This window comes from Galleria mellonella, unplaced genomic scaffold, assembly GCF_026898425.1.
Source record: "Galleria mellonella isolate WM207_F2 unplaced genomic scaffold, CSIRO_AGI_GalMel_v1 utg80, whole genome shotgun sequence".
NCBI lineage: Eukaryota > Metazoa > Arthropoda > Insecta > Lepidoptera > Pyralidae > Galleria > Galleria mellonella.
This window is the reverse complement of record NW_026442157.1, coordinates 1,473,100-1,498,907: the sequence shown is the minus strand read 5'-3', so window position 1 is coordinate 1,498,907 and position 25,808 is coordinate 1,473,100. Positions and strand designations below refer to the sequence as shown.

General features: G+C 33.0%; 1 protein-coding gene across 4 annotated transcripts in view; it reads left to right on the top strand.

Moving 5' to 3' along the window:
* The window catches only part of LOC113520694 (protein yippee-like), a 151,357-nt gene that overhangs the window by 77,528 nt on the left and 48,021 nt on the right, over positions 1 to 25,808 (top strand). Inside the window, exon 2 of one of the 4 annotated variants that reach the window (XM_031910132.2) lies at positions 14,161 to 14,197. The exons of the other annotated variants lie outside the window; for them this stretch is intronic. Coding sequence (XP_031765992.1) covers positions 14,163 to 14,197 — 35 coding nt within the window. The 5' untranslated portion in view covers positions 14,161 to 14,162. The remainder of the gene's footprint in view (positions 1 to 14,160; positions 14,198 to 25,808) is intronic. 4 annotated transcript variants of the gene reach the window in all.

Sequence of the window (25,808 nt, the reverse complement as noted above, 5' to 3'; positions counted from 1 at the left end):
ACTCCACCTACTTGATAAATGAAAGCAATTAGAATAATAATAGCTGCAGCCAAAATTTTAAGGTACCTGTCATTCGTGGAACATGAACAGTTGCGTTCTTTTTAAATAGAACAAAATTTTACCTGCGAAGGGTATATTTTAACTACTACCAGCTAGCTACCTGGGAGACAAATGATCTTTTTGAAATATACAGACAATTACCTTAGTATTTACCTTATTTACTTTGTGAAACCAAGGTTTGCTGTATTACATCTTTCTTTGTTCCTTTGTTGAAATAATAATACGGCTTCCTTCAGATAGATAGAAACCTAACTGGTTATATTAAATTTAATTCAAAATTTTGCAACTTTAGTTTTTTGTTATATACGTATCTACAGAAATGTATTTGGTCTTTTGTAGTACAAGAACGCCTACCTATCTTATGTCCATACCTACAGTAAAAGTAATTTTATCGTGCCCTCGAATCTTGACCTCCTACGTTCACAGCTTTCTTTGTTGTGATTGTGGAATAAACATCACTGGAATCGAGTCTGAACCATCACAAAAGTGAACATAATAATTTAATTTCATGAAAAATTTGCGACTTAAATCGTAACAAAAATACGAAACCAACAATAGGGTAAACTTCGATTGAAAAATAATTAACAAAATTTGTTCACACTTAGTAAAGATATCGTGTAACGTAATATAAAAAAAAACACGTAGAATTGAGAATCTGCTACTTTGAAAATCGTGTGTATCATATTATTAGAGCCATTTACAGATATAAGTAGTTGTTCTTAACCTATTTGCTGTTATATGTTAGGAAGACATAGGCTATAAACTTCATATTAGGTACTTGCAAAGCTTTATAAATTGAAGACCAGACAATTTGTATGATTGCCTGGCACTTTACGGTATTGAAACCACAGTCAATTGGGACACATGAGCGAAATTTTAAAACGCAGTATTGACAAACACGTAAGGACAAATCAAAGCTGCAAAGAAACCGGTTTGTGAGAGTTCTATCGAATAATCAGCGCTCGATTTCGTGAAATCGTCAATATTTCGTCTCTGTCGGAGAGGTCAAGGAATATTATAAAGCAGTGAAAGTCCCGTTTGGCTGTAATCCAACACGCACGTGTAATCTTAAAATTGCGACTCCTTTGCCCGTTGTTGCTCACATATGAGCATAAAGTTCATAACCCCCACTTCTATATCAATTAAAAAAGATCTACTAACAACAACAAATATTTTTTGAACTTTGTATTAAAGATAAATTAAAATACATTCAAAGGACGACGTAAAATGCGCAGACTGACCAATGTGTGCTTACAGATTTGTCACAATAAGCCATTCGTGATGTGTGTAATTTTATCGAAGTACCGAATATTAGGAAACATTCTTGATATGATTATAAATGCTATTATTATTGTACACCAAATGAGGAAGTCAACTTGATCTATATTCGGAGTATGTACTATAAAATAAATATCAAACTCAGGATCTCTCATAGATTGTACATGAATGGTTCTATTTTCTCTATATCCTAACTGCAATAGAAAAGGATAAGATGGATGAGTGCAGAAATAAGATGGCATGGAAAAGAGAACAAAAGAATAATAAAAAATGTATAATGAAAAATATCCCACATAGTCCCACGCAAAAGTCTGGGGATACCTTCAAACTCTTGGCATGAACTTGGGTCATAAAAAACTTTTCTACATGCACCCAGGGGCTTTGTCGATCGCCAACAACAAATATAGTCGAACAATGTAGCGAATCGACTCCTTCAAATTATAAGTGTCTGGTTACATGGGTTACACTTGTATTGCTGTTTTTAACCGAGAACAACTTTATCTAGTCAGAAGGATTAGTCCACATATATGCATACAAGGTAGACATTATAGTCTATAAATTATTAATATAATTTGCTAAACCGCCGCAGCTAATTTAATTCGCCAATTAAAATAGAACGAAATTGGTGATCTGGAGTCTCAGGTAAATACGTCTATAACTTCAAGCATAATGTACCCAACCACATTGGTTTTAACATGGTTATGAACTATCCAATATTGTGTTCTGTGCTCTACACTGTAAGCTGATAAAGTGTTAAATAGCACCAACGGTTTTATGCTGGCCATAAACTGAATATTACGCATTAACAGCTGTTCTATTGTGTTAATGAACGATTATTGAGTAGCAATAACAAGGAAGTTACTCAACTGTTTAATTAAATACCTACACATTTGAGATATTACTTACGACCTTTGAATGTATATAATTATTATCCAACTCAGCTCTTGCAACTAGCATGGTGTATCAACATCAGTGTTTAATAATAAAGCGTTAGAAGAATAAATACATATTTTATTAAATTAATCAAGTAGGTACTAGACTTCGTCAGAATTACATTAAAGACCTTTGTGTTTTATATAGGATATTTTGAAATTTTATTTTTCTGCAAAAAATTCTATAGAGTATCACAGAAAAATCGAGATTACTGATTTTTAAAACAAAATCTAGATCACTTTATTTGACGTAGTTGTGTGCTAACTTCGTAATATAAATAAAAACGAAAATCCTAAGAATATTATGATGTGAAAGTCTGTAAAAACGTATGTATTTTAATCAAGTCATCATGAATAGTTCTGGATAAAATTCGATACATAGACAATCCACAAATTAGATTACTATTCTTTTTATCCTAATCCGGGAAATACAGTTATTTATTTACATATTTACACCGTGTACTTTTTGAGATGTGAGGACGTGATCTCACTCAGTAACATTCTCTGTCCTTATCACCTCAGACCTTATTAATATTCATTACAGCTTTCACAATACGCCTTAATATTATTCTCAGATTTTTTGCAATGGGTTGATGACAGTAACTATTTGTGTTGATGAATCACAAAATCTTTGTTTGACATTAACGAAATGTCATTGTAGTCTTTCGAGAAAAACGGAACACCAAAATATTTGTTAGATAAAATCATAACCTCGCTATGTTCATAACAGTACTTTGCTTAATACGTGTTCATAAAAACAAAGAAAGTTATTATACTGTTATTTGTTTGACACTATTGCGTTACACAAATTATAGTTTGTTTTTGTCATCAGCGAGAAATCTACTCACGTACCCATTTCGTTTTTAAGAATAACAGCTGTTTTATTAATATAACGGTTTCACATGAACTTGGATCTCCCGCTATAGTCATATCCAAACTCTAATTCGACGTCTCAAGAGGTAATTTGAAGGAATTGTCTCAGATATATTGGCCGAGTTCCAATGAGTTAAAGGAACTTATTTGCGACGTTTCAAAACCCTTTGTCAGGCCTCAACCTACGTGCTTTCTAATATTTTGCGTCGCAGAACTAGAGAATAGCATGTTGCAGATATAACATTCAATGTCCTCTACTTGTAAAACAATACAAGTAGTCGAAGTCTGTAATCATTAATACCTATTTCATTATGAGATATACCTATCAGTTCCCTGTTTTGTACGGATTAATTTTAATAATAGATACGACAATCAAATCAGGCTGCTATTGACAGTGTGGCCGATTATTATTATTGTGCTTCCTTTTAGAAATATCTATAGATTTTTGGACAAAGTTTCATTTTCTTTTGCATTTTCATATTTGTAGTATATATTATAACATTGTTTCTTCATATAACGTATCGAAATAAAGATTTACATGAAAGTTGAACTCTTTCCCAATTTCTCAGTCTTTTATAGTGCCAAAATACATCGAAACAGTTACAATATAGTTCTGTTACAAAGTGCCTATGTCTACTCTGTAGTTCTGCAAAGCAATTTTATTATAAACAAATACACATCAATAAACGCTCATACTTTCTACAACTAGTGCACTCGTGTCTAGACATGAGTGCATTAAACATGAAACTCTTCGCATTTTGTCTCTCGCCATGTCTGCACTAAATTTGCAATCATTATCCCCAATCCCTAGACTACCATTGTCTGCTGCTTAATTACTGTCTGCCGTTTCATTGCTATTCAATTAATTTACTTACGTGTAATCAAATTAGTATTCGTTTTTTGTATCAAGCAATAAACTTCGTTCCAATATTATTTTTGCATTGAAATGTTAACGGACAATTTGATGTTTACTTTTAGAATTCTTAATTACTACTTTTAAATCCACTACTTTTTTATTTATATCAAAATATGCATACAGAAATTTTAAAGTATATTATTATAAATACGCTGTTAGTAGTCACTTATCATTAAGTAAGCCACAAGCTCCTTTATCCTCTATGTTATAAAAAAAAAATATTTACAAATTAATCATTTTGCAGTTATATTTTTGGAGATTTTTTTATCACGATTTATGTCTATTTCTGATACTATTCCACGCCTTTAATCGTTTCCTTTCAATCAATTTCGTTTCAATCTCTTTTATCTCAAGTGTTGCAAACTTGCTAAAATTAGAAGTATTTTCATTTTGCGTTTATGCATCATATTTAAGTAGTCTCATCTTGCATTGTCACTGAAAATCGAGACAATATTTTGCAAAATTATGCAATTATCTTAATTTCTTTTTTTAGTCTTATTTTGTACATTATAATACAAATACAACAGTACAAAACTTAAGACTGTAAGTATTACAACTGTGACACGTACCAAGCTAAATTAAATCATGAATATGCAATGAGAAACTGCCAGTTTTTTCAAGTACATTCAACTTGAAATAAACTCGATATTTAATATGGTTCTTTGCATTAAAATGAAGGGAATGATTTATTTTAATTATGTTATCCATTACAATGAACTTGATAAGATACTGTTGTATACGTTTGTAATCCTTACGGCTTGTTTGGGTTTTCTGAAAATAAATTAACGTTATCTATAATAAAGTGGTTCCTTATCGTAGGTTAGTTATTACGTTTATCATCAACCCACTTCCTTATCGTAAGCATTATTGTTATTTACTAAATATGTACTATTATTTATAAAATTGGACAATACCTAAATTTGATATTCAAATGAAATTGCCGACAAGGAGTTCACCTCCATATCTTAGAGCCTGAATGATCAACTAAATCAGACATCAAAACCTAAATGAAAGCAAAAAAATCTAATTTCCAAGTCAATACTTTCGTAAAGTAGATAAAATCTTTAATATATCTGCTACATCATGTCAAGTCTTAAATTAGACTAAACATTTTTTTTAAATATATGCATATAATACATAGAAAACATCTGGAATATTATAAAGAAATAGATACGAAAGTAAATGTCTGAATTGTGCAGGAATCAAACACATCACTGTTGAAGAGAGTAAGTGTAAATAACAAACGAATCCTCTGCCATTATTTCTTCTCAGTCCTCGAGTGAATAATATCTTTTACAATCCACCCATTACATTTTCACTTTTGAGAATCCATATACAAAACTCTTTTCCTACTTCTGGCATCCTTAAGCATACAAGGATAAATGGTTATTTTGCAACTTCGTACCGCAAAAGTATGTTTTGTAAAGAAGCGAAGTTGAAAGCTTGTTATTCAACAACAAAGAAGCAAATCCCGTGACCCAATTTAATATAAAATCGCGTTGATTTATAAATAGCGTTCATAAATATAAATCTGCTGATTCATCTGTATTGGTGTGCACAGAACGAACACTGGCAGAGAGAGGCCACTAACCTTTTAATGTGAAGGTACCGCACTGAGCGCTCAAGGGATTGTGATGCAACTTGATTCAAGTAACTTTGAATAAGCATGAGTTACATTTGGACCTTAGAACTTTATTGGTTATAGTTATAAAAATTAAGGAAATCAAATTGTAACAATAGAAACTAATATAGATCAGTATAGACCATAATATGGAATAAAAGAATTTTAGATTCCTATGTTGATTCTCAACGCATGCAAACTACCACAAAATGTAAATAAACCAGAGGAATAACATTTGAGTCCTAACGGGCAGCGCATGGGGGGTATCATGGGCGTAACAGTATACTCTGCTATGTCCATGGTACTGCTCATGTCTATAGGCTACAGTTACCACTTTCCATTAGGTGGGCCGTCAGCTTGTTTGCCATTCTAAGTTGCATAAAAAAATTATAATGTACATAATTACAAATTAACTACATTTTAACTACACATATAGATAACTAGATTCTTTATTGTTTTCTCCAAAAGATTACAGTAGTAAACTGGTAATAAATACCATATAAGTAAGCCATATTTCACTTGCAGTTTCTAATGATTAGTATGTGTTTCTCCTCAGTGTCATTAAGTTAGATTTTCGACCATAAATAAGACGGTGATTACCTTACATTAATAATCACAAATTCTACTATCACTTTTATTATAGTGAAAACCAGAACAAATTTTTATCCGCAACCACATTCTGCACAAAACTCTACAGAATATGTAGACTACGATTATATGATCTTTACACAAAGCTTTACAAACGTCTTTGCATATAATAAAAAGAAAACTTTAATACTACGAAGTCTGAATCACGTTCTTTATAAAGCACAAATAGAATTTAATAGGAAAATAACCACGCGCGCTCCGGGTAATTTAAGACAAAAGGATACATAGAAAAAAATATCTCTTATTTTCATTTTTATCATATCTAGTAATATTTTTCATTTAGTAACCGGCGCGTTTTGTGTTCTTCAGATAATAATAATAGACTGTAGATACAATTAATTGAATTTAAATTCTATTTTATTAACGTTTAATTAAATATACAATAATTACGTTTTACCTAAAATAGATATTAAATTTTATGTTAATTGCGTTATCTGTTTGAAACCAGTACTTCCTCGTCCGTTGCTTATCCTCCAATGTCTCCCTCTATCTATGGTACATCTACAAATAGCTCTTTTATTTTCTTTAGGTCATATATAGTATTATCTTTTCTGTTTTCTTCTTCTGCTTCCTTTTCTGTCTAATATATGATGATATATCTATCCATGTTCGCACTTAATGCTTCACTTTAAACATTATCTTTTAGGTTTGGATTTTCTTTTTTATATGGTAGTTATTAAAATATTCCATATAGACTGGCATCGGTTTTATTAATTTTATTTGTCGTTAGAGAGTCATACCTAAGCTTATAAATTTTAAAAATAAAATAAAAAATATTTTTTTGTTGACTTGTATCAATCTTATTCTGTATAAAATATGTAATTATATGTTTATGTAGTTTATTCACATCATATATTTTTATTTATTTGTGTTTCCATTTTAATTAAATATACCTTTAATCTTATTAATATAATAAATGTACTCATTGTACATATAGCAGATTGTTACCCTTTCACGCACAAACTATACAGATTTGCGTGAAATATGATACACGTGTAGGTTATATTTTAATGTAGTACATAGTTTATAATACTGAGTGGTACTGATTTATACGGTTGGAGTTGCGAGATAAAATTCAGTTATCGATTTATCAAGGAAAGTGCAGTGTTTCTCTCTATTAATGCAATAGCATTTTGACATTTGGCTATAAAGCCATCATATATACGAGGTTTGTCGGAAAGTACGTATAAAAGTTTTTTAAAAATTTTATTTTACAATTATTCAGGTAAATCAATTTTATCCCCTTCAAAGTACTCCCCCTGTGACATAATGCACTTGTGCCATTTCCACTGTGAGAAGGCTCCTTGAAAGTCCTCTGGTTGTAGGTTTCTCAGCAGCTTTTTTTATCTCATTTATGTTTATTTGGTTTTTGGGATCACACGGGGCCAAATCCGGCGAATAGGGGGGTGTTCGGTCACCGTAATGGAATTTTTACTCAAAAACTCACGGAACGATCTTAGCGCAAATTTTTTTCATTTGAAGTTCGTTTCTTAGAATTTCGTGGACCACGGTTTTGCCCAAATTAAGCTCTTCAGCCACCTGTTTGACCGTTAAACGACGGTCCCCATTAACACAAGTTCGAATTCTTTCCACGTTTTCGTCGGAATGTGAAGTGGAAGGACGTCCTGAACGTGGGTCATCTTGAACGTTTCTCGGCCCTCTCTGAATCTTTTTAGCCACTGTGGACGGTTCTCTCTCCCCATAAACTGTTCTGAGATCGGCAAAAGCATTTTTTCGTTAAGAGGTAACTTCACAGATGGCGTGACAAGCCAGTTCGCACCGCACGGCGGTCAGACCAGAACTGAAGCATTGTTATATATACTTATTCCAGAACACTTTTATACGAACTTTCCGGACAGACCTCGTACTTATTCCGTTCGCTCAATTTATTCCATAGATTAAGGATATATCTACGGTGCATTCTGTTTGCCAGATGTCAAACTTTTAAAAAGAATTTCGAAAACAAAAATTATATTTATAGTCACAACAACATAAAAAAATACTATTTAAAAGAGAGTGTTAATAAAGTTACTTACCATCAGGTGAGCCGCACGCTCGTTTGCGCCCTGTGATGTAAAAAAAAATCTATTTCACTGTTCTAGAATTGTCTCTTTGGACTATAAAATCTGTGGAAACGAGGCACAGATGACATTTTTGCCCCGGATAGCGTACTCCTTGTCTACGCCAGCCATGGCTCTGAAAACACCCTTCATCCTAACTAAACGTCACGGTTCACGCCCGCGGCCATGAGACAACAAAGCCAACTCCATTTTTTTAATTTATAATTCAGAGAAAAATTATCTTAGTAGTACTTTGACATTTTTCGGACAAAACGTCTGTACCATTCGTGGCGTTATCCTTTTACAGAAATAAATTTTCCTTTTGTTGTATTATTCTCTTGTCAAGGTTGTATTTTTTTTTGCAACGGTAAATTAAAAAAAAAAATATTAAATTTACAAAATCATGTGCCAGTCTGCTCGCCTCTATTGATCTGAATGTTGGACTGGAACGAAGACAGACGAAAAATAACAACATACAATTGAAATCGTTGGGGGGGGGGGGGGATGACAAAATTAAAATGACAAATAATTATTTGTCTTGGTATGGACATGTATTTTGCAGGAATAGAGACAACGTTATAAGTGAAGTGTTAAGGGTGACTTATGTATAGAGGAAGACCTAAAAAGAGAGAGGTGAACTTTGTGAAAGATAGTTAGGAAGGAAATGTACAGATATGACTGCAAATAATGAGAAAAGAAACATAAAAATTTATTACATCGACCCCAAATAGTGGCGAGAAAAAAGTAGGAAGTTATCAATAGTAATTTTAAAAAATGCTAATAGTTGCTATGTATTTTTTTATACAATATAGTGGCAAACGAGCATGCGGCTCACCTGATGGTAAATGACTGGCACCGCTTATAAGCACCCGCGACACCGGAGGAATGGCAGGTGTACTGCGGGCCTTATAAATAGGAATATGCTCGTATCTCAAAGGTTACGATGTCTTCCTGGTGCGGTGGTGGATACATTGCTTTAAGTAAATATAATCACAAATTTGATAACAGACAGGCCAATTTAGAAAACAATGTTTGTTTTGAAGATATATTTTGTACACATACATAAACAAATAATATAATTAAACTGATAATTAATTAGGAAATGTACTCAATTGATAACAAAATATTAATTTAGCGATTTAATGATAATAAAAATGACTGACTTCTATTGCGCTTCATCGGATTTTCTCATAACTTTTACTTTGTAAAGGTTGCAACGCGTTATTTGTACATATACTTTTTACATATTTATATTAATGCCACGCGGCCCAGACGGCTTGGGATAGGGATTATTTCAGGTTTTCCTTCTCTGGGACACAATATACCAATATTGTGCTCGGTTTAATTAGTTAATAGTAGGCTAATTTCCTCTTTTCAGGAGTTTATTTTTTTAATTCAAAAGGCTCTAATATAATATGTATATGTGAGCGTCCTTGGAATCTATTTTAATTTTAACTAGTTATATTATAAACTTAATTATAAAGTAGATATCATAATTAAAATAACTCAAATCTTTTAATCGTTATAAGTCAATAAGTATATAAATAGAATTTTAAACCCTCACCACTTCTGCAAAGTCTGTAACTGCATTTGGTTTTTATCCCACCTGCCCATTAGCAGGATATCAGAACTATATCCACTTCAGCCATTGAAATTACTTTTACGTTTCAATGACCACATGATTCGTTCAACCGACGCAATTAATCGATATTGACACCTATTTTGAATTCATTCACCCCCTAAAGCGTATCATCCTTGGTGATAAATTGGCAAGGGCAATGACACCGCGCTATTACTACTATTAGTCACCATGTTTTCATGGTTGGATTCATTGCATTATGACTAAATTATTCGACGACGATAATTTTGTTGTTTATTCAAAATTCGAATGCGAATGGCGGGAATTGTCTACGATCTATTTTTTTTTTCTCATTAACCTAGGTTAAGGCCTGGGGTCTATCGTGTATTTTTAATATTCGGTACAATCGCGCGCAATGGAAAATATACGTTATGCTCACATCGCAGTAATCATAAATTTGAACAAACGATGGTGCGCATGGTAAAAATAGGCTGTTTACGTAGCTATAATGCGAACATTCTATTGACAAACCCAATTATTATTTGAATAGACGGCTAAGTTATTTACAGGTCTATTTAATTCTACTACAACTGCGTTTTTTGTAAAAAAAAAAAACAGCTTTATTGTATTACTTATTATAGACAATACCTTTTAGATAGAAGTAGTATATGTCCTTTTTCATCTCAAATACTTCATGTATACCAACATTCGATTAACAATTAATTAAACCCTTAAGGTGCCAAGAAGTAATATATAAACAAATTCAATTTCATATTTATAATTTTATTAAGGACATAAAACAATCTGTACGTTATAGTATACTAGCTTTTACCTGCGACTTCGTCCGCCTGACCAAGGTATATATTACTAGTCGGAATAAAAAGTAGCCTATAGCCAGCCTTCTCTATCCCAAATTTACCGAATGTACCAATTTTCAATCCGTTTATACTCGTATCTTATTAAAAATTTCATAGTCATTGGTTAGGCCAGTAAGGCGCTGTAAAATAACAAACATACTTATTTTCACATTTTATTAGTAAGAATGTTATAAAGAAAAATTGTTAACCGGTCAAAAGCGATGTCATTAAAAGTGAAATTGTTATAAACTAAACTAAATTAGTCTCTGTAGTGTGTAAGTAAAAAATTTTACGCTAGATACGTAATTTTTGCTTTTTCAATCTTCACATTTAATTGCCTTTTTTTTAATCTGTTAGCAATATTGTCTATAACATATATAACAATCTTAGATTGTAAATACAATGTTTATTTTATTTTGACACATATTATCACAATACTGAAAATACCGAATTTCCCTAGTTTGTAAGCAAACAAATATTAACTTTTTTACTCAAACATTTTCCCTACAAAATTCATTTTCATAACCAATATTTGTATTTTTTTATTTCTTTAAATTTGTTTTTTTCTTCATAAACAATAAAATGTTTGCCAAATATTTTTTTTTTCTATCTGCATTGTGGCATCTAAATTAAATTTTGGAATTCCTGTTCACATGTTTCGAATTCCCGGATCTCTATGGATTCCCGTCAATGAACTGAGACCACTGTAAAAGCAGAGGTCGTCAACATTTCTAAGTTCATTACGTGTCTAATTAAAAATATAAACAAACAATAAGTTCATAATATTAATTAAGATAAAGGCATCATAATAGAATTTTAATACGCCGTAATTCATTATGTAAACGATACATAATTTTTAATAGTATTATATTAAATATTTACATAACATTAAGTACATTTTGCTTCGCAATCGTAAACAACTTGAATAAATTGTATCTATGGTATATTTATATACACATATATACTCTAAATTTGAATTTAGAACATGAAACTGAGTCTACAAATAGATTATGCAAAAAAAATCATAGCTAAAACCATCTCAAAATTAATACGAAACCAACATGAGATCTATCGATTGGAATAAAAAATCCTTACTAATTTTATAAATGTGAAAATGAGTTTGTTTGTTTGTTACCTTATAACGTCTTAATAACTTAACTATGAAATTTACTATACATGTACTATATAGGATAGAAAAGGATATAGGCTATTTTTTTTATCTCGGGCAGTGAACATATCCTGGTCACTAAAACGCAGTAACAGATAAGAACCAGTATTAAAATAAATTAAAAATAGGCGATGAAATCGCGTAACATAGCCACAAAAAATGCGAGAGAATGTTCTCATTTTGGAATTTGCTTGAAATGTATCCAATAAGATATTTATTTTATTATACCACACAAGAAGTGCAAAACAATCTAAAAGAGTGAGACGTAGTGTGGGATTATTACAATGCACGTGTCGGCTTTCCGCGAAATGTTTTGATCGTTCCGCCACGAACTATAATCGAGATAAGCTATATTTGTATCAAAGGTTTGTTACCACTGCTATTTGACTTAAGTATATTCAAATCTGGGAGCACAATAATTAATTATTTAATTAACCAACTGTGTGCTGGAAAGGCGTGAATCTTTGCCGACTTATCATACCAATAATGTAAATGTGAAAGTTGTTTGCATGTTTACTATTTAATCACGTTTAAACGGCTGGATTTGAATGATTTTTTTATACCACAAAGATGGCATACAGCTACGTCTGATGGTAAACGGGCACTGTAGCCTATGGACGCCTGCAACACTGGGGTTGTCACGTGCACGTTGCCGACCCTGAAGAAACCTTAATATATTCTTTTTGAAGAACCCCATACTGTAGTCTCTAGGAAAAACCTCGGTAGGTAGCTCATTCTACAAACCAGATTGTTCGTGGGAGAAAATTTCACTGAAACCGCACTATATGTGACCATTTGGGCTCAAGCGTGTAAGGATGAACTTGGTGCATAGATAGTTTATGTTCTAATATATAGGGTATATTATGTTCACGTAGACTAAGCAACGGGATACGCCTAAGTACACACACACGTGTAGGTATATTTGTAAACTATATTTTCTACTAATACAACAAGTATTGTATGTTCCGAAATTTATTTATAATACGTAATATAGTCCGCATTACTAACAATCCCTTCCCCCCACTATATACTATTGCCGTGCTATATACGCTATCTGTCTGTATATTTTAGCGAGGCACCAGTGTGGGATGATAGGTGAGTATGAAGTCAAGTCAGTTAGCTCATGATGAATTCCACAAGAATTAACCAAGATGGTTACCAGGGGAAATCAGAGGGAAGTCGGCCTGAAAGGGTATATTGCTAGTAATAGGGCTGTTACACTCTATTTAAGTAGGATACTTCATTCACATAACTTACATTCATCTAACTGGCAATCCTTCACCCCCCCCCCCCCCCCCTTCTATTGTCGTGCTTTTTAATCGTTTAGATTAAAAAGATTTAAAAGAAATATATTATGCAGATCCCATATTATCCCATATAATCCTGTAGGTATTATTTTGTCGTAGGCATCACCATATTTTGTAAAATATTATAAAAAAAATATTTTCACTTCTAATTTCGCCCGCAATTATTATTTTCAACCGACTTCAAAAAGAAGGACGTTCGCACTTCACTTGTATTTTTTTCTGTTTGTTACCTCATAACTCCGTCAGTTGTAAAACGATTTGGAAACTCTTTCTTTATCTGAAAGGGAGGGAGGGAGACTTTGTACAAAAGTCGATTGCTTGGTACCTCTGTCCCATTCGTGTTTCTACCGTGAAGCAGTTGTGTTTGCATGGCTGTGTTTCGTTTTGAAGGGTGGAATATGGCGTGTATTTACAGGGTTCAGAGGAATAACACCTGAGTCCTCAGGAATGGCAACGCATGGGGGGTATCATGGGCGGAACAGTATGTGTGTGTACTGTTATGTCCATGGTACTGCTCATGTCTATAGGCGACGGTTACCACTTTCCATCAGGTGGGCCGTCAGCTTGTTTGCCATTCTAAATCATATAAAAAAAATATACTTACAGATTGGTCCCATAAAAGTTTTGTCAAAGTCGATTCATTTACTAATAAACCCATATAATTAGTTTATGAAATTACATTTAATTTTCTAAATGAAAATAACTGGTTTGGCCACAATTGAAGTTTTATTTTTTTATTTGTGGAACACAACCTTAATTATAATAAATATGAAGGACATAAATTCCTTTAGTCTTTCTTGAAATAATACTTATGTCTATTCGAATGCTTGTGTATTAATTGTTCTTTTTCTTGTTTTTCAGGTATGGACTATAAGAATAAGAAAGCAATTTATTATAAGTAAGTTGTATAATTAAGGTCTTTATAAAAGCCTGTTAATGATCGTGGCTATAAATTTATTAATTACGTTACATTCCATTGACTTGATAATTAATAATCTGAATAGAAATTGAACGTGTTACTAAAGACTTGGAATTCAAATAAATGACACAACTGAGTGGTTTTTTTTTATACAACTTGGAACGACAAACAAGCTGACGGCCCACCTGATGGAAAGTGGTAACCGTCGCCTATAGACATGAGCAGTACCATGGACATAACAGAGTATGCTGTTTCGCCTATGATACCCCCCTGCATTGCCATTCCTGAGGACTCAGATGTTATTCCTCTGTACCCTGTAAATTCACGCCATATCCCACCCTTCAAACCGAAACACAGCCATGCAAACACAACTGTTTCACGGTAGAAACACGAATAGGACAGAGGTACCCAAGCAATCGACTTTTGCACAGTCTCCCTCTGGTAAGTGTCAATTTATGACCTTGAAAATTTCGAAATATTTAGATTATTAACAATAATCAATTGCCGTGTGATCCCGGCATAGGATAGGCCACCCTTTTACCGTGGGTGTAGTAAGAAGCGACTAAGAGAACTTATGGTCGAGGGATGGGCAGCAGCGTCCCTCTTAAAATATCTTTAAAAGCGTAACTGCGGTTGCCAACCTGCCTGCTAAGCGTGACAACTATTGGCAGAATCCCCCAATGGTGGACACCAAAAAGAAACAACCCCTAGTTCTGGGCTACTCCACTATTCCTAAGTATATAATATGACGTTCTTAAGTATGGTATGGTGCGGTGAACGATCGTAATTCAGAACACTCTTTTCTGCCAGTTATTTTGGGCTTGCCTTTATGAGGACTGAAGCGCGGCTGCCCTTACCAATCTTGACGTTTCGTTTATGATTTCTTGACAAAAATATATATGACAGATAATATATTTTTTTAATTTTCAGCTTTAATGCGAACAGTCGTTTAAAGGTAGCATTTTTTTGGATGATAATGGAATGGCAGCCCCACCTACGCTAACGGGGCACCAATAATGGGTGATAGGTGAGAATGAAAAGGCAGTTCAATAAGCCCATCGTGACGAATTTACCTGGAATTCAGCATGATGATTTTTTGGGGAAACCACATGGAGGTCGATCTGACAGGGTACATTACTAGCAATAGAACTGATAGTCCGCATTACTAACAAATCCCTCCGCCTAATGAGGGTTGATAGGTGAGAATAAAAAGGCAAGTCAGTTAGCCCATCTGTTAAACGGAGGAGGGATTACGTGGAGGTCGACCTGACCTGAATATACCCTATATTGCTAGCAATGAGACTGTAAGTCCGCAATACTAACAGCTCCCTCCCATCCAAACGTAATAATAATAATAAAGACGTTATAAGATTTTAATACTTTAATGATCGTGTAAATTCTATACGTAATTATATAGATACGTGATTTCTATAGATTGATTTTATTGACGTATACATAGAAAAATATAACATGCTACCAACACACGTTCACAGTACAATGCCCTTTGTCCTTGTGGCAAAATATGTTAGACATAAAGGTCGTATTATTGTTAGTCGTGTTGTTTAAACGTATGTAAATAGAGCTCACATTTATTTCGTGATACAGATGCAGATGAGATTTGTGGTCGTGATGTAGCATGAATATAATAAAAAAAAATTAAATATTCTCTTATAAAAACTTTATTTTTGTCTTTTTAAAAAAAAAGTTATTTTGATCTAATAACTAAACACTGAACCGATTGCGATAAAATTTCTATGGGAACAATCTGTAAGTATATATCAGATAAAAAAAGAATTTTCCAAATCAGTTTAAAACTGACGGAGTTATGAGGTAACAAACATATAAAAATACAAACAAAATCCTGATCCTCCTTCTTTTTGAATTCGGCTAAAAAATAGAACAATAAAAAACGAAAGCGCTTTAAATTTTATTGATTCCTAAATAAAGCCTTAATTTTGTCGATAAAATTATTTTATTGTTTTACCCCAGTGAAACTAAATAATTAACGACTAAAACTATCGACTATATTGAAGACTTATAAATAGTGAAATTTAATTCCTTGATAACTTATAAAGACTTCAACATTTTATATAATACCAGCTTTTACTAACAACTTCGTCCCTGTGATCAGAGGGTCTACCATGAAATGTTTTCCGAAATTTCGGAGCTAATGATTTATAACGAACTTCATGCCGTTTAAAAATAATAAAAATGTAACGTTCCTTTTGGACTTTTATGGTAACATTTATGACAAACAAAATGTTAAATTACATTTACAAGATTGATTTCGATATGAACAAAAAGACGGAATTGAGTCCGAAAATTTGGTGCCGATTTCGATATGAACATAAAGACGGAATTGAGTTCGAAAATTCGGAATTTCTATTACGGTAGGTCTATTACCTTTTCCATTCCATATATGTGTATACCAAATTTAATAGTGATTCGTTGAACCGTTAAAGCGATAAGAGTTAACAAACAAATAATTTCACTTTCACATTTATAATATTAGTAAGGATATAAAAAAAAACTATGTCAATGATATATAAACTGTCCATAGTGTGAACGTATTTGTAAACAACAGGATTTGAACCCTGACCTCTGTGACTCCGCTAGCAATTTATAAATACAACGGTAAATGTTTGACATCGTATAGATCAAATGTTGTAAAACTATGTCAATAATAGTGTTTTATGTGTACCAACAACTACTCTGTAAACATCTCCCTGTCGCTCGATAGAAGCATTTGTAAATAAGTAACAGGATTGAAGCTCTGTCGTGTAGTTGTAGTAAGTACACAGATGTCCTATAATACCTACTTACATACATACATTTAATACTACTTACATACAATTTACTGATACTTCGTACGCGTGGATTTTAGTGGTAGAAAATAAATTAAATTGAGCACTTTAATATGGGTTAAGTAAAACGTACACCAGACTGGAATAGAACTGTGAAAATAGTAACCAACTTTGTTGAAAAAGTTGTGGTGATTTTTATGTTTACAGAACAAACGGACAGACAAACAAAATTTCTAAAAATTATTGTTTTGGCGTCTATTGATTATATTCCAACATACTACCTCACCTTATATTATTTTTCACAAGTTACATGACTTTAAAAAGAAAGAGATTCTCAATTTGTTTTAATTTTTTTATTTTCATCATCTCATGCCTCCGTTGGTATAACTAAATTTAAATAAAACCAATTTGATTTTTTTTTTTGTATCTGAAAGAATATAACTTAAAGATTGTATTCTTTATTATTATTATATATTATATTATTATTTATTCTTATTCTTCTAAGTCCCATGAAATTTTTATCAAAATCGATTCAGTAGTCTAGTTTTTAACTTACAGTAACTGGTTTTACCACAATTGAAATTGTAGTTTATTTTTTCTTTTGTGGAGCAATCTTATTTATTTCTTAAATACAAGTATCTCCCATGTACAGACGTCATCTAATTATTAATTTTATTATATATTTTTTTATGCAACTTAGAATGGCAAACCTGATGGAAAGTGTATTAGTAAAGATATTTTATTTTTATTTATTTAAAAAAGATACACCAACAATATGCTTACAATAATTAAGCTGACAATGTACAATTTTATAAGTAAGAAATTAAAAATTACTATTAAAAAATGCTTAAATCTAAGTTTACTTGAACAAAAACATTTCATTCCTCCCTTCTAAGCTTAAGGCTATATGAACATATCAATTAGAGGTGTATACAGCTCTTACAGATAAGTGTTAATGTATATAAGTAGTAGTATAGCGCAGTAACTGTAGTGAGTGTAATGTACATGCACTTACAATGCGCAACAGGCTCGCTAATTTGATATAACTCGCGTTATAACATTGAATACATCAGTGGGTCTACCATGACATGAAATTCCAAATTTTCGGACTCAATTTCGTGTTCTTGTTTATACCAAAATCTTACCAATAAATGGAGTTTAATATTTTGTTCGTAATACATCTTATTATAAAAGTCCAAAGGAACGATATTTTAAATTTTTTTAATATTTTCAAACGGCATGTATTATGTAATTTTAACATCAAATTTACGTTTCGTTTGGCTCCGAAATTTCGGAAAACTTTTCATGGTAGGCCCTCTGGCTTGTACTCCGCATACAATGTCCCTAGATATTACTCTTCTATTGCATATATAAATCTATATGAGATATGAGAATATAAAATATAATGAATGTTAAGAGAAGCAAGGTAAGACGGCGTTGCCTCTGCATACCCTAAGGGAATAGGTGTGGTATGGTATATTATTATATCAGATAAACAAAGTATCCGCGACTTCGTTTGTTCTATCTATCGTATCTCTAAGGGAATGCATAACGGAATATTTGTACATATATTTATACTAATATTGTTGAATTATGTAAGTTTCATTTCGCTTTCATAATAAATATTTAAAAAATTATAAAATTTTTATATATATTAGATAGGTAATTAAGTAAAAATTCATACAGGGATAAACTCATATTCTGTTTGAGTATATATGAGGAACCGACTTGAAAAAAATTTTTTTAGATTAATTAATTTCTTTTCTATTTAAGAGCTGCGCACTTGATGGTTGAGCTCTTGCACTCACTATGATTTTCAACGAATCTCTTTACATCTTGGTACGATACGACATTTATTTCTATTATTTTATTACTAATTCCCTCGTTACCGTTAATAGTATTTGAGGGTACTTTAGTTTTTTTTTTATTGGTGAACATAGACTAGTAGTCCCACTTGCACTAGCGTAAAATAATAATACCCTCCTCTAGATAGATACATTTTATTAAAAAGGATAGATTTTTTAATGGGGAATAAGGAATGGTAACCCCGCCTGCGCTCTCGTCATATACTGGCGGAGCGCCAGTGAGGGATAATAGGTGGGATTAAAAGGTTAGTTAACTCATAGTGATGAATTCATGAATCAACCATGGCGGCTTTCAAGTGGAACCGCTAGGAGGTCGACCTGACAGGGTATATTGCTAGCAATGAAGCTGCTAGACCCCATTACTAACTACATTCTCCTTTCCAGGAGGCCTGTCAGGTGGCCCGTGCCCACTCCAATCTAGTCCTTACACCGGGTTTAAGAATGGAATTTGCAGCTATGAGCACAAACATCTGTGGATAGTACATAGACGCCTTTATAAGGGACCAAGCCCTCCCTCCTCTCCCCCTGGAATCTATAATATGCTAAAATCGTTACCATGGCGACATTTAGCACAAAAACGGACTAGCGTTTGAATAATCTGCCACGTCTACCCGGAAGATGTATCTACCAGTCATCAAGAAACCTACAATTGCCAGGACCGGTATAACGAGTTACAATCGAAGGAGTTCGCGAGGCTCCAATACGATGTTTTATTCGATCCGTGTTTCTGTACCACGTTATCTTTAGGCCAGCCAATTTACTTGATTTTTAGGTTAATAGAATTGCCTACTTATTTTATAAGATATATAAATTGTAAGCATTACGTCAAACAGACAAACGATATAATTGTATTTTAAATACTTTTAAATTGAATTCAAATTTGTATTCGTCATGTAATAATTATTTTTTTAATTAATGTATTTAAATCATGATTAGACAGTATATTGTAGATTGGTAGAAAAATTTACATACAAATGTTTTGAAAAAAAAAGAAATGAAGAGAGATGTAGGTAACTAATTTTTTATTACATGATAATGAAATATTAATGCCGTCTTCGCTATCTGTATACACTGGTGGTACACCAGTGAGGTATGATAGGTGGGGATGAAGTTAGGTCAGTTGTAACGCCGTAATGTATTCATAAAGATTTAACCACAATAGTTTCCACGAGAAGGTCTGACTTGATATGGTATATTTTTAATGGTTGATAACGGAATGGTAACCCCGCCTGCGCTATCGGTATACACTGGCGGGGCACCAGTGAGAGATGATAGGTGAGGATGAAAAAGCAGGTCAGTTAGCCAATCGTGACGAATTTTACGATAAATTAGTCATTGGTTTCCAGGGGGAATCACGTGGAGATCGACCTGATGGGGTATATTGCTAGCAATATAGTCAGCAAAAATAAGTTAATATTGATCCTTAGACTTGTGTCATTAGATTACAATTATATTTTTAGACATAGGTTAGAGAAATGGTTCCTCAGAATCGACTCCAATGTCATCCGATATTCTCTGTCTACCTCATAAGATCGGACAATTTTTTTTTTTATTGTCATAAATATTTTTACGACTATATTACGGTATTACTTCGCCAATTCTGAACTGATTATCACGATTCTTTTTGCAAAAAACAGGGCTTGCTTCCATATTAGCCACACATTAATTTCGTGACGATTGAATCTGCTGTTTACCTTTGCAAAGCAAAAAACTGCAAGTTGCAAATCAAAATGTACACGTGAATACGCGATTCTTTATTCTGTAAATTTAAATATTTGCAATGTAATATATCTACGAAACAGTTCGTTGCCAGCCAGTGTGTGCGTTCACGAAGTCGATTTTTTGTGATCAATCTGTACTCTTTTAGAGACTAGTGAACCTCAATTTTCAAGTCTACAAACAAGAATCTATAATTTTGTTAGCAATTAACTCAACAAAGTTAGTGATACGGATCGTGGTAACTAGATTTGGTAAAGCAAAAACAACAAAAGAACAGATTATAATCAGATTTCAACTTTGAATATAGGCATAAATAATTTATATAATGGAATAAAACTTCAGTGCCAGTTCGTAAACTAATGAGTTTTTACTAGTCATTGTTGATAATTTAGAAATCCATTATCCAGCCAGCTAGATTATCTCTAAATTTTATCGATTTTTGGATTGTTTTAGAGAATGACCTTTTAAAAATTCCGCATCTCAACTAAATACACTATGTGAATAGAACGTTTTAAAACTGCTGTATAAGATACTTACCACATAATCTGAATAAGCACTATTCGGCTAATTGTTCTATAATAAAAATTTAAAGGTATTTTTGTACCTACCTAGTGGTTACCTAGCTTGCATAACAGGGTTAGTAAAAGCATATTCTGCACTATGAATTCACTATTACCAACTACATACGCTGCAAAATTTTACCCAAGCAGAGATAACTATTTTTTTATTATTAAATAATTTTTAATCATAAATAGTGATCATCACTATATTACAATTTGTATTTCATTATTCTTATGTATATATTTCAATGTGAACAATATCATAAACATGATAGGAAAAATACTGATTCTCGTTAGAACCTTTTAATCATTTTCCTTCTAAGGCCTAACATAATGCATACTTTTGCATAGCTTTGAGTCTTTTCATGTACATTAATAGTAATATAATAAATCATATTTTTTTGTTTTTGTTTGAACGCGCTAATCTCTGGAAATACGAGTCGGATTTGATTTTTTTTTATTTGCATACTGCTCATTTATTAAGAACAGTTATTGGCTATTCAACATCACAATATGACCACAAACGAAACTGCAGAATACAGCTAGTAGTAGATCTTTATACTACTATAGTGCAAACAAGCATAATAATCCGTCTGATGGTAAACAGGGTTACCGTAGCTTATGGACGCCTGTAACACTAGGGATGTCACGCGCGCGTTGCCGACTCTTAAGAAACCTTAATACTCCCTTTTTGAAGGACCCCATGCTGTAATGTCATATACATACATAACAGCAAGTATACATAAATATATAAAAAAAAATTATAGTCACCAGAGGGAGCCGCTGTCCGAGTCTTCTTGCTACGCAGGTGTCGATCGGATCAATCAGTCAGCGTTAAATCATAGTTTAATTCAAGTGTCACGGTACTCACTACTCACCATGCGCTTGATTCACGGCCACTTGATTGTTTATATTCACCCACACAGCTGTTTCACCATCTGTCGCTGTATACAATGTAACTAGCTCCTTTGTTTCAAATGAATAAAGTCTTTAATTGATTGTAGGTTAATAGTCTGTCGCATCGTCGATAATGATGCTTCTCGCATTAATAGACATGTCCGCACCAAGATTGATCTCAATACAAGCTTCCTTCGATATGTCTAATTGTTCTTTGTCATGGTCAAATATTTTTATAAGGATATTTTAATTCTCAATTTTTAGGGAATTCTGAGAAAAATAGAATCCTGTTCAATAATATAACACTTAGTATGTTTGATTTTTGCATGTATTAATCATGTTCCCTTACATAAACATATAAGAGATTTTTGCAAAAAAATAACATTTTTATTATTACCACGGTGGTAAGTAGAACAGCGTTTTACAACCGACTTTAATAGGAGACATTCTGAGTTCGACTGTACTTTTATTTATTTATTTATATATGCTAGCTTTTACCCGCGACTTTGCGTGTTCAGGATATATTCACAAATTGAGATACAAAGTAGCCTATATTATTTTTCATCCCTTATATTATGTGTCTACCAAATTTCATATTGATTAAGCAGTTAAGGTAGTAAAAAAATCACTTTCACATTTATAATCATCATTACTATATCAGCCTTTAACTGTCCACTGCTGAACATAAGCTTTCCCCAATTGGGAGATTTTGCCAGTAGTTGCCACGCTTGGCAGACGGATTGATGGATGATAATGGAATGGTAACACCGTCCGCGCCATCGGCACACACTAGCGGGGCACCAGTGAGAGATGATTGGTGAGGATGAAAAGGCAGGTCAGCTATTCCATCGTGACGAATTCTACGATAAATTAGATACGATGATTTCCAGGAGGAACCGCGCGGAGGTCGATCTGATAAGGTATATTGATAGCGATGGGGACTAACCTTCCTATTACTAATAATCCCTTCTCCCCTGGCAGGCGGATTGGGAACCGCAGTCAGACTTTAGAGATGTTTTAAAAGGGACACTGCTACCCATCGCCCTCTCTTAATCTTACGACATACACGGAATAGGAAGGGGTGGCATCTATGCCGGGACCACACGGCCATTTATATAATAATATGATATTAGTAAGGATTAGTACAAATTATCTCTTTCAAACCCTCCCAAACGAGCTTATTCGATGTTCTCATTATCGAATCTCTCAATTTAATCGGTAACACACTTATTCGTAATTCATTGGTTTGCGTGGGTGGTCTTCCAAGCGATTGCGTTCTAATATTAGTAGGGGCGTTGTCGGTAAAATTTGAGAATTTTTCGCTTTAGCCGGAGTCAGCGTTTACGGTATTGACGTATTATGTGAGCCGACCACCCGCATCAAGCGTATTATGGATCACAATTGATGAATGTGTGGTTTAAGAAATTATTATACCAATATTATTTATATGTGTAACAATTTCTATGTTATACATTTCGTATGAAATATGAATACACAAAAGGGGAATGCCATAAAAGGTAAATAGATGACCAGCGAGCGAGAAAGAATTGCTAATAAACCTTAGTTTCTAAGTCGTCATCTTTATATACGGAGCCCAAATCTATTAATTTAAGGTCGTTTGCTTGGGATACCTCTGTCCCATTCGTGTTTCAACCGTAAAGCAGTTGTTTGCATGGCTGCGTTTCGCTTTGAAGGGTGAGAGATGACGTGAAATAACAAGGTACAGAGGAATAACACATGAGTCCTCAGGAATGGCAACGCATGGGGGGTATCATGGGCGAAACAGTATGTGTGTGTAATGTTATGTCCATGGTATTGTTCATGTCTATAGGCGACGGTTACCACTTTCCATCAGGTGCGCCGTCAGCTTGTTTGCCATTCTAAGTTGTATAAAAAAAATTTCTAAGATCACCAAAGCCTAACTGCGGCTGTCAAATCGCCTGCAAAGTGTAATGATGTTTTAAAACGCTGCTGTCAATCTTTCGACCATTAAGTTTCCTTAGTCGCTTCTTAACAACATCCACGGGATATTAAGGAGGGACCCAAGCCCATACGGCAATAACAAAAAGTCATGCTTATTAAAAATTCATATTGTGATTTTACATTAAATAAGTTAGCACAAAAATAAGACAATGGAAACTGAAAGATTCTTAAAAAGTGTTGTCGAATTGTAAGCGATACCACAGTTTTTAATACAGTAATATAATGATAAAAGTTTAGTTAAAACAAAATAAATGTACAGAACGTATATATTTTTTTAATAAAAGATTTTTTTTTTCTAATCTTAAAGGAATGTTTAATAACAATTTAAAAATATCTAATTATTGATCGTTCATTAACATAATCTTTATTCATTGTTTATCCTTTTAAGCGTAAGACCATTTAGGGCATCTTAGTATTTTGCATTTCAAACAATATAATAATTTATTACCACTATGTACTTACTGTCACCAGTTAATCTTTGTTTTTTTACTAACACTAAACTCATTTAATTTAAATAAGATAGATAGATAGATACTCTTTATTGTTTCCTCCAAAAGATTACAATAGTAAACTTATTATAAATATAAATAATTACAAGAAATAATCACAATGAGACTACAATGGGCGACCTTATCGCTAAGAGCGATCTCTTCCAGGCAACCTTTGGATGGAGAGGAATAATAATAAACAGTTTGGTGGAAGGCACGATGAAAAATTTTGTTAGTTCTAAATATGGGAGATGTGATACATATAATAATATAAATATTATCCCTACTCATATTATATTTATATACATACACCTACACACACACACTATAAGACCTAGGATTATAATAGAAATACTCCTTAGCTTGACTGTAGCTTTCAATAATGATGTAAAACCGAACAAACATATAAGAGAAGGACTCTTTTATACTCCCCAATTTTTGTAATATAGTTTTACGTACCCAGAGATGGCCAAAAGAATTATATTCTTGCTCAACTGCTCATTATAATTTATTCTTCCATTGTTTTTTACAAGCAGTCTAGTCTCTTTTATCTTTTGTTCTATTAGACAAACTCCATCTTTAGATACGAACGCTTTGTCAATTATAATATTAGATCGGTGCTTTGGCCTGCATCCTTTAGAATCCATAATCTATATCAAATGTGAAACCAAGGTGAACTGCAAAGAGAACTTTTCCTTCACCTGAATCGGTCATGAAAATTAATTTAAAATAGCGGCTTCTAAGGTAATCAACAGTTAATTACGGCGGTACCCGTTGACGCGCAGCTCCTTGCCGTTGGCAAAGTGCCACTCGTCTTTAAAAGTAATACTTGTCAAAGCAATTTCCAATCCAAAGTGGTAAAGAGCAGGCCTAAACTTGTCTCTTGGAATAATTAGATTTGTTCTCGATATTTATCATATACGAAGTATACTAACTTTTACATTTAAATTTCATCTCATTCCTAAGGTCGCCTAGAAGAAACCAAAAAGCAACTTGGTTTGTTTCAACAACTCTTTGTTTCCTTTCAACAATGTAATTATTGATTATATTTTTTTGTGCTGCTTAATTGTGTATGTTAAACTATAACTTCATTAATTATCGTATTTAGAATACATTTAAAAACTTTTTTTTATACAACTTAGAATGGCGAACAAGCTGACGGCCCACCTGATGGAAAGTGGTAACCGTCGCCTATAGACATGAGCAGTACCATGGACATAACAGAGTGTACTGTTTTGCCCATGATACCCCTCATGCGTTGCCATTCCTGAGGA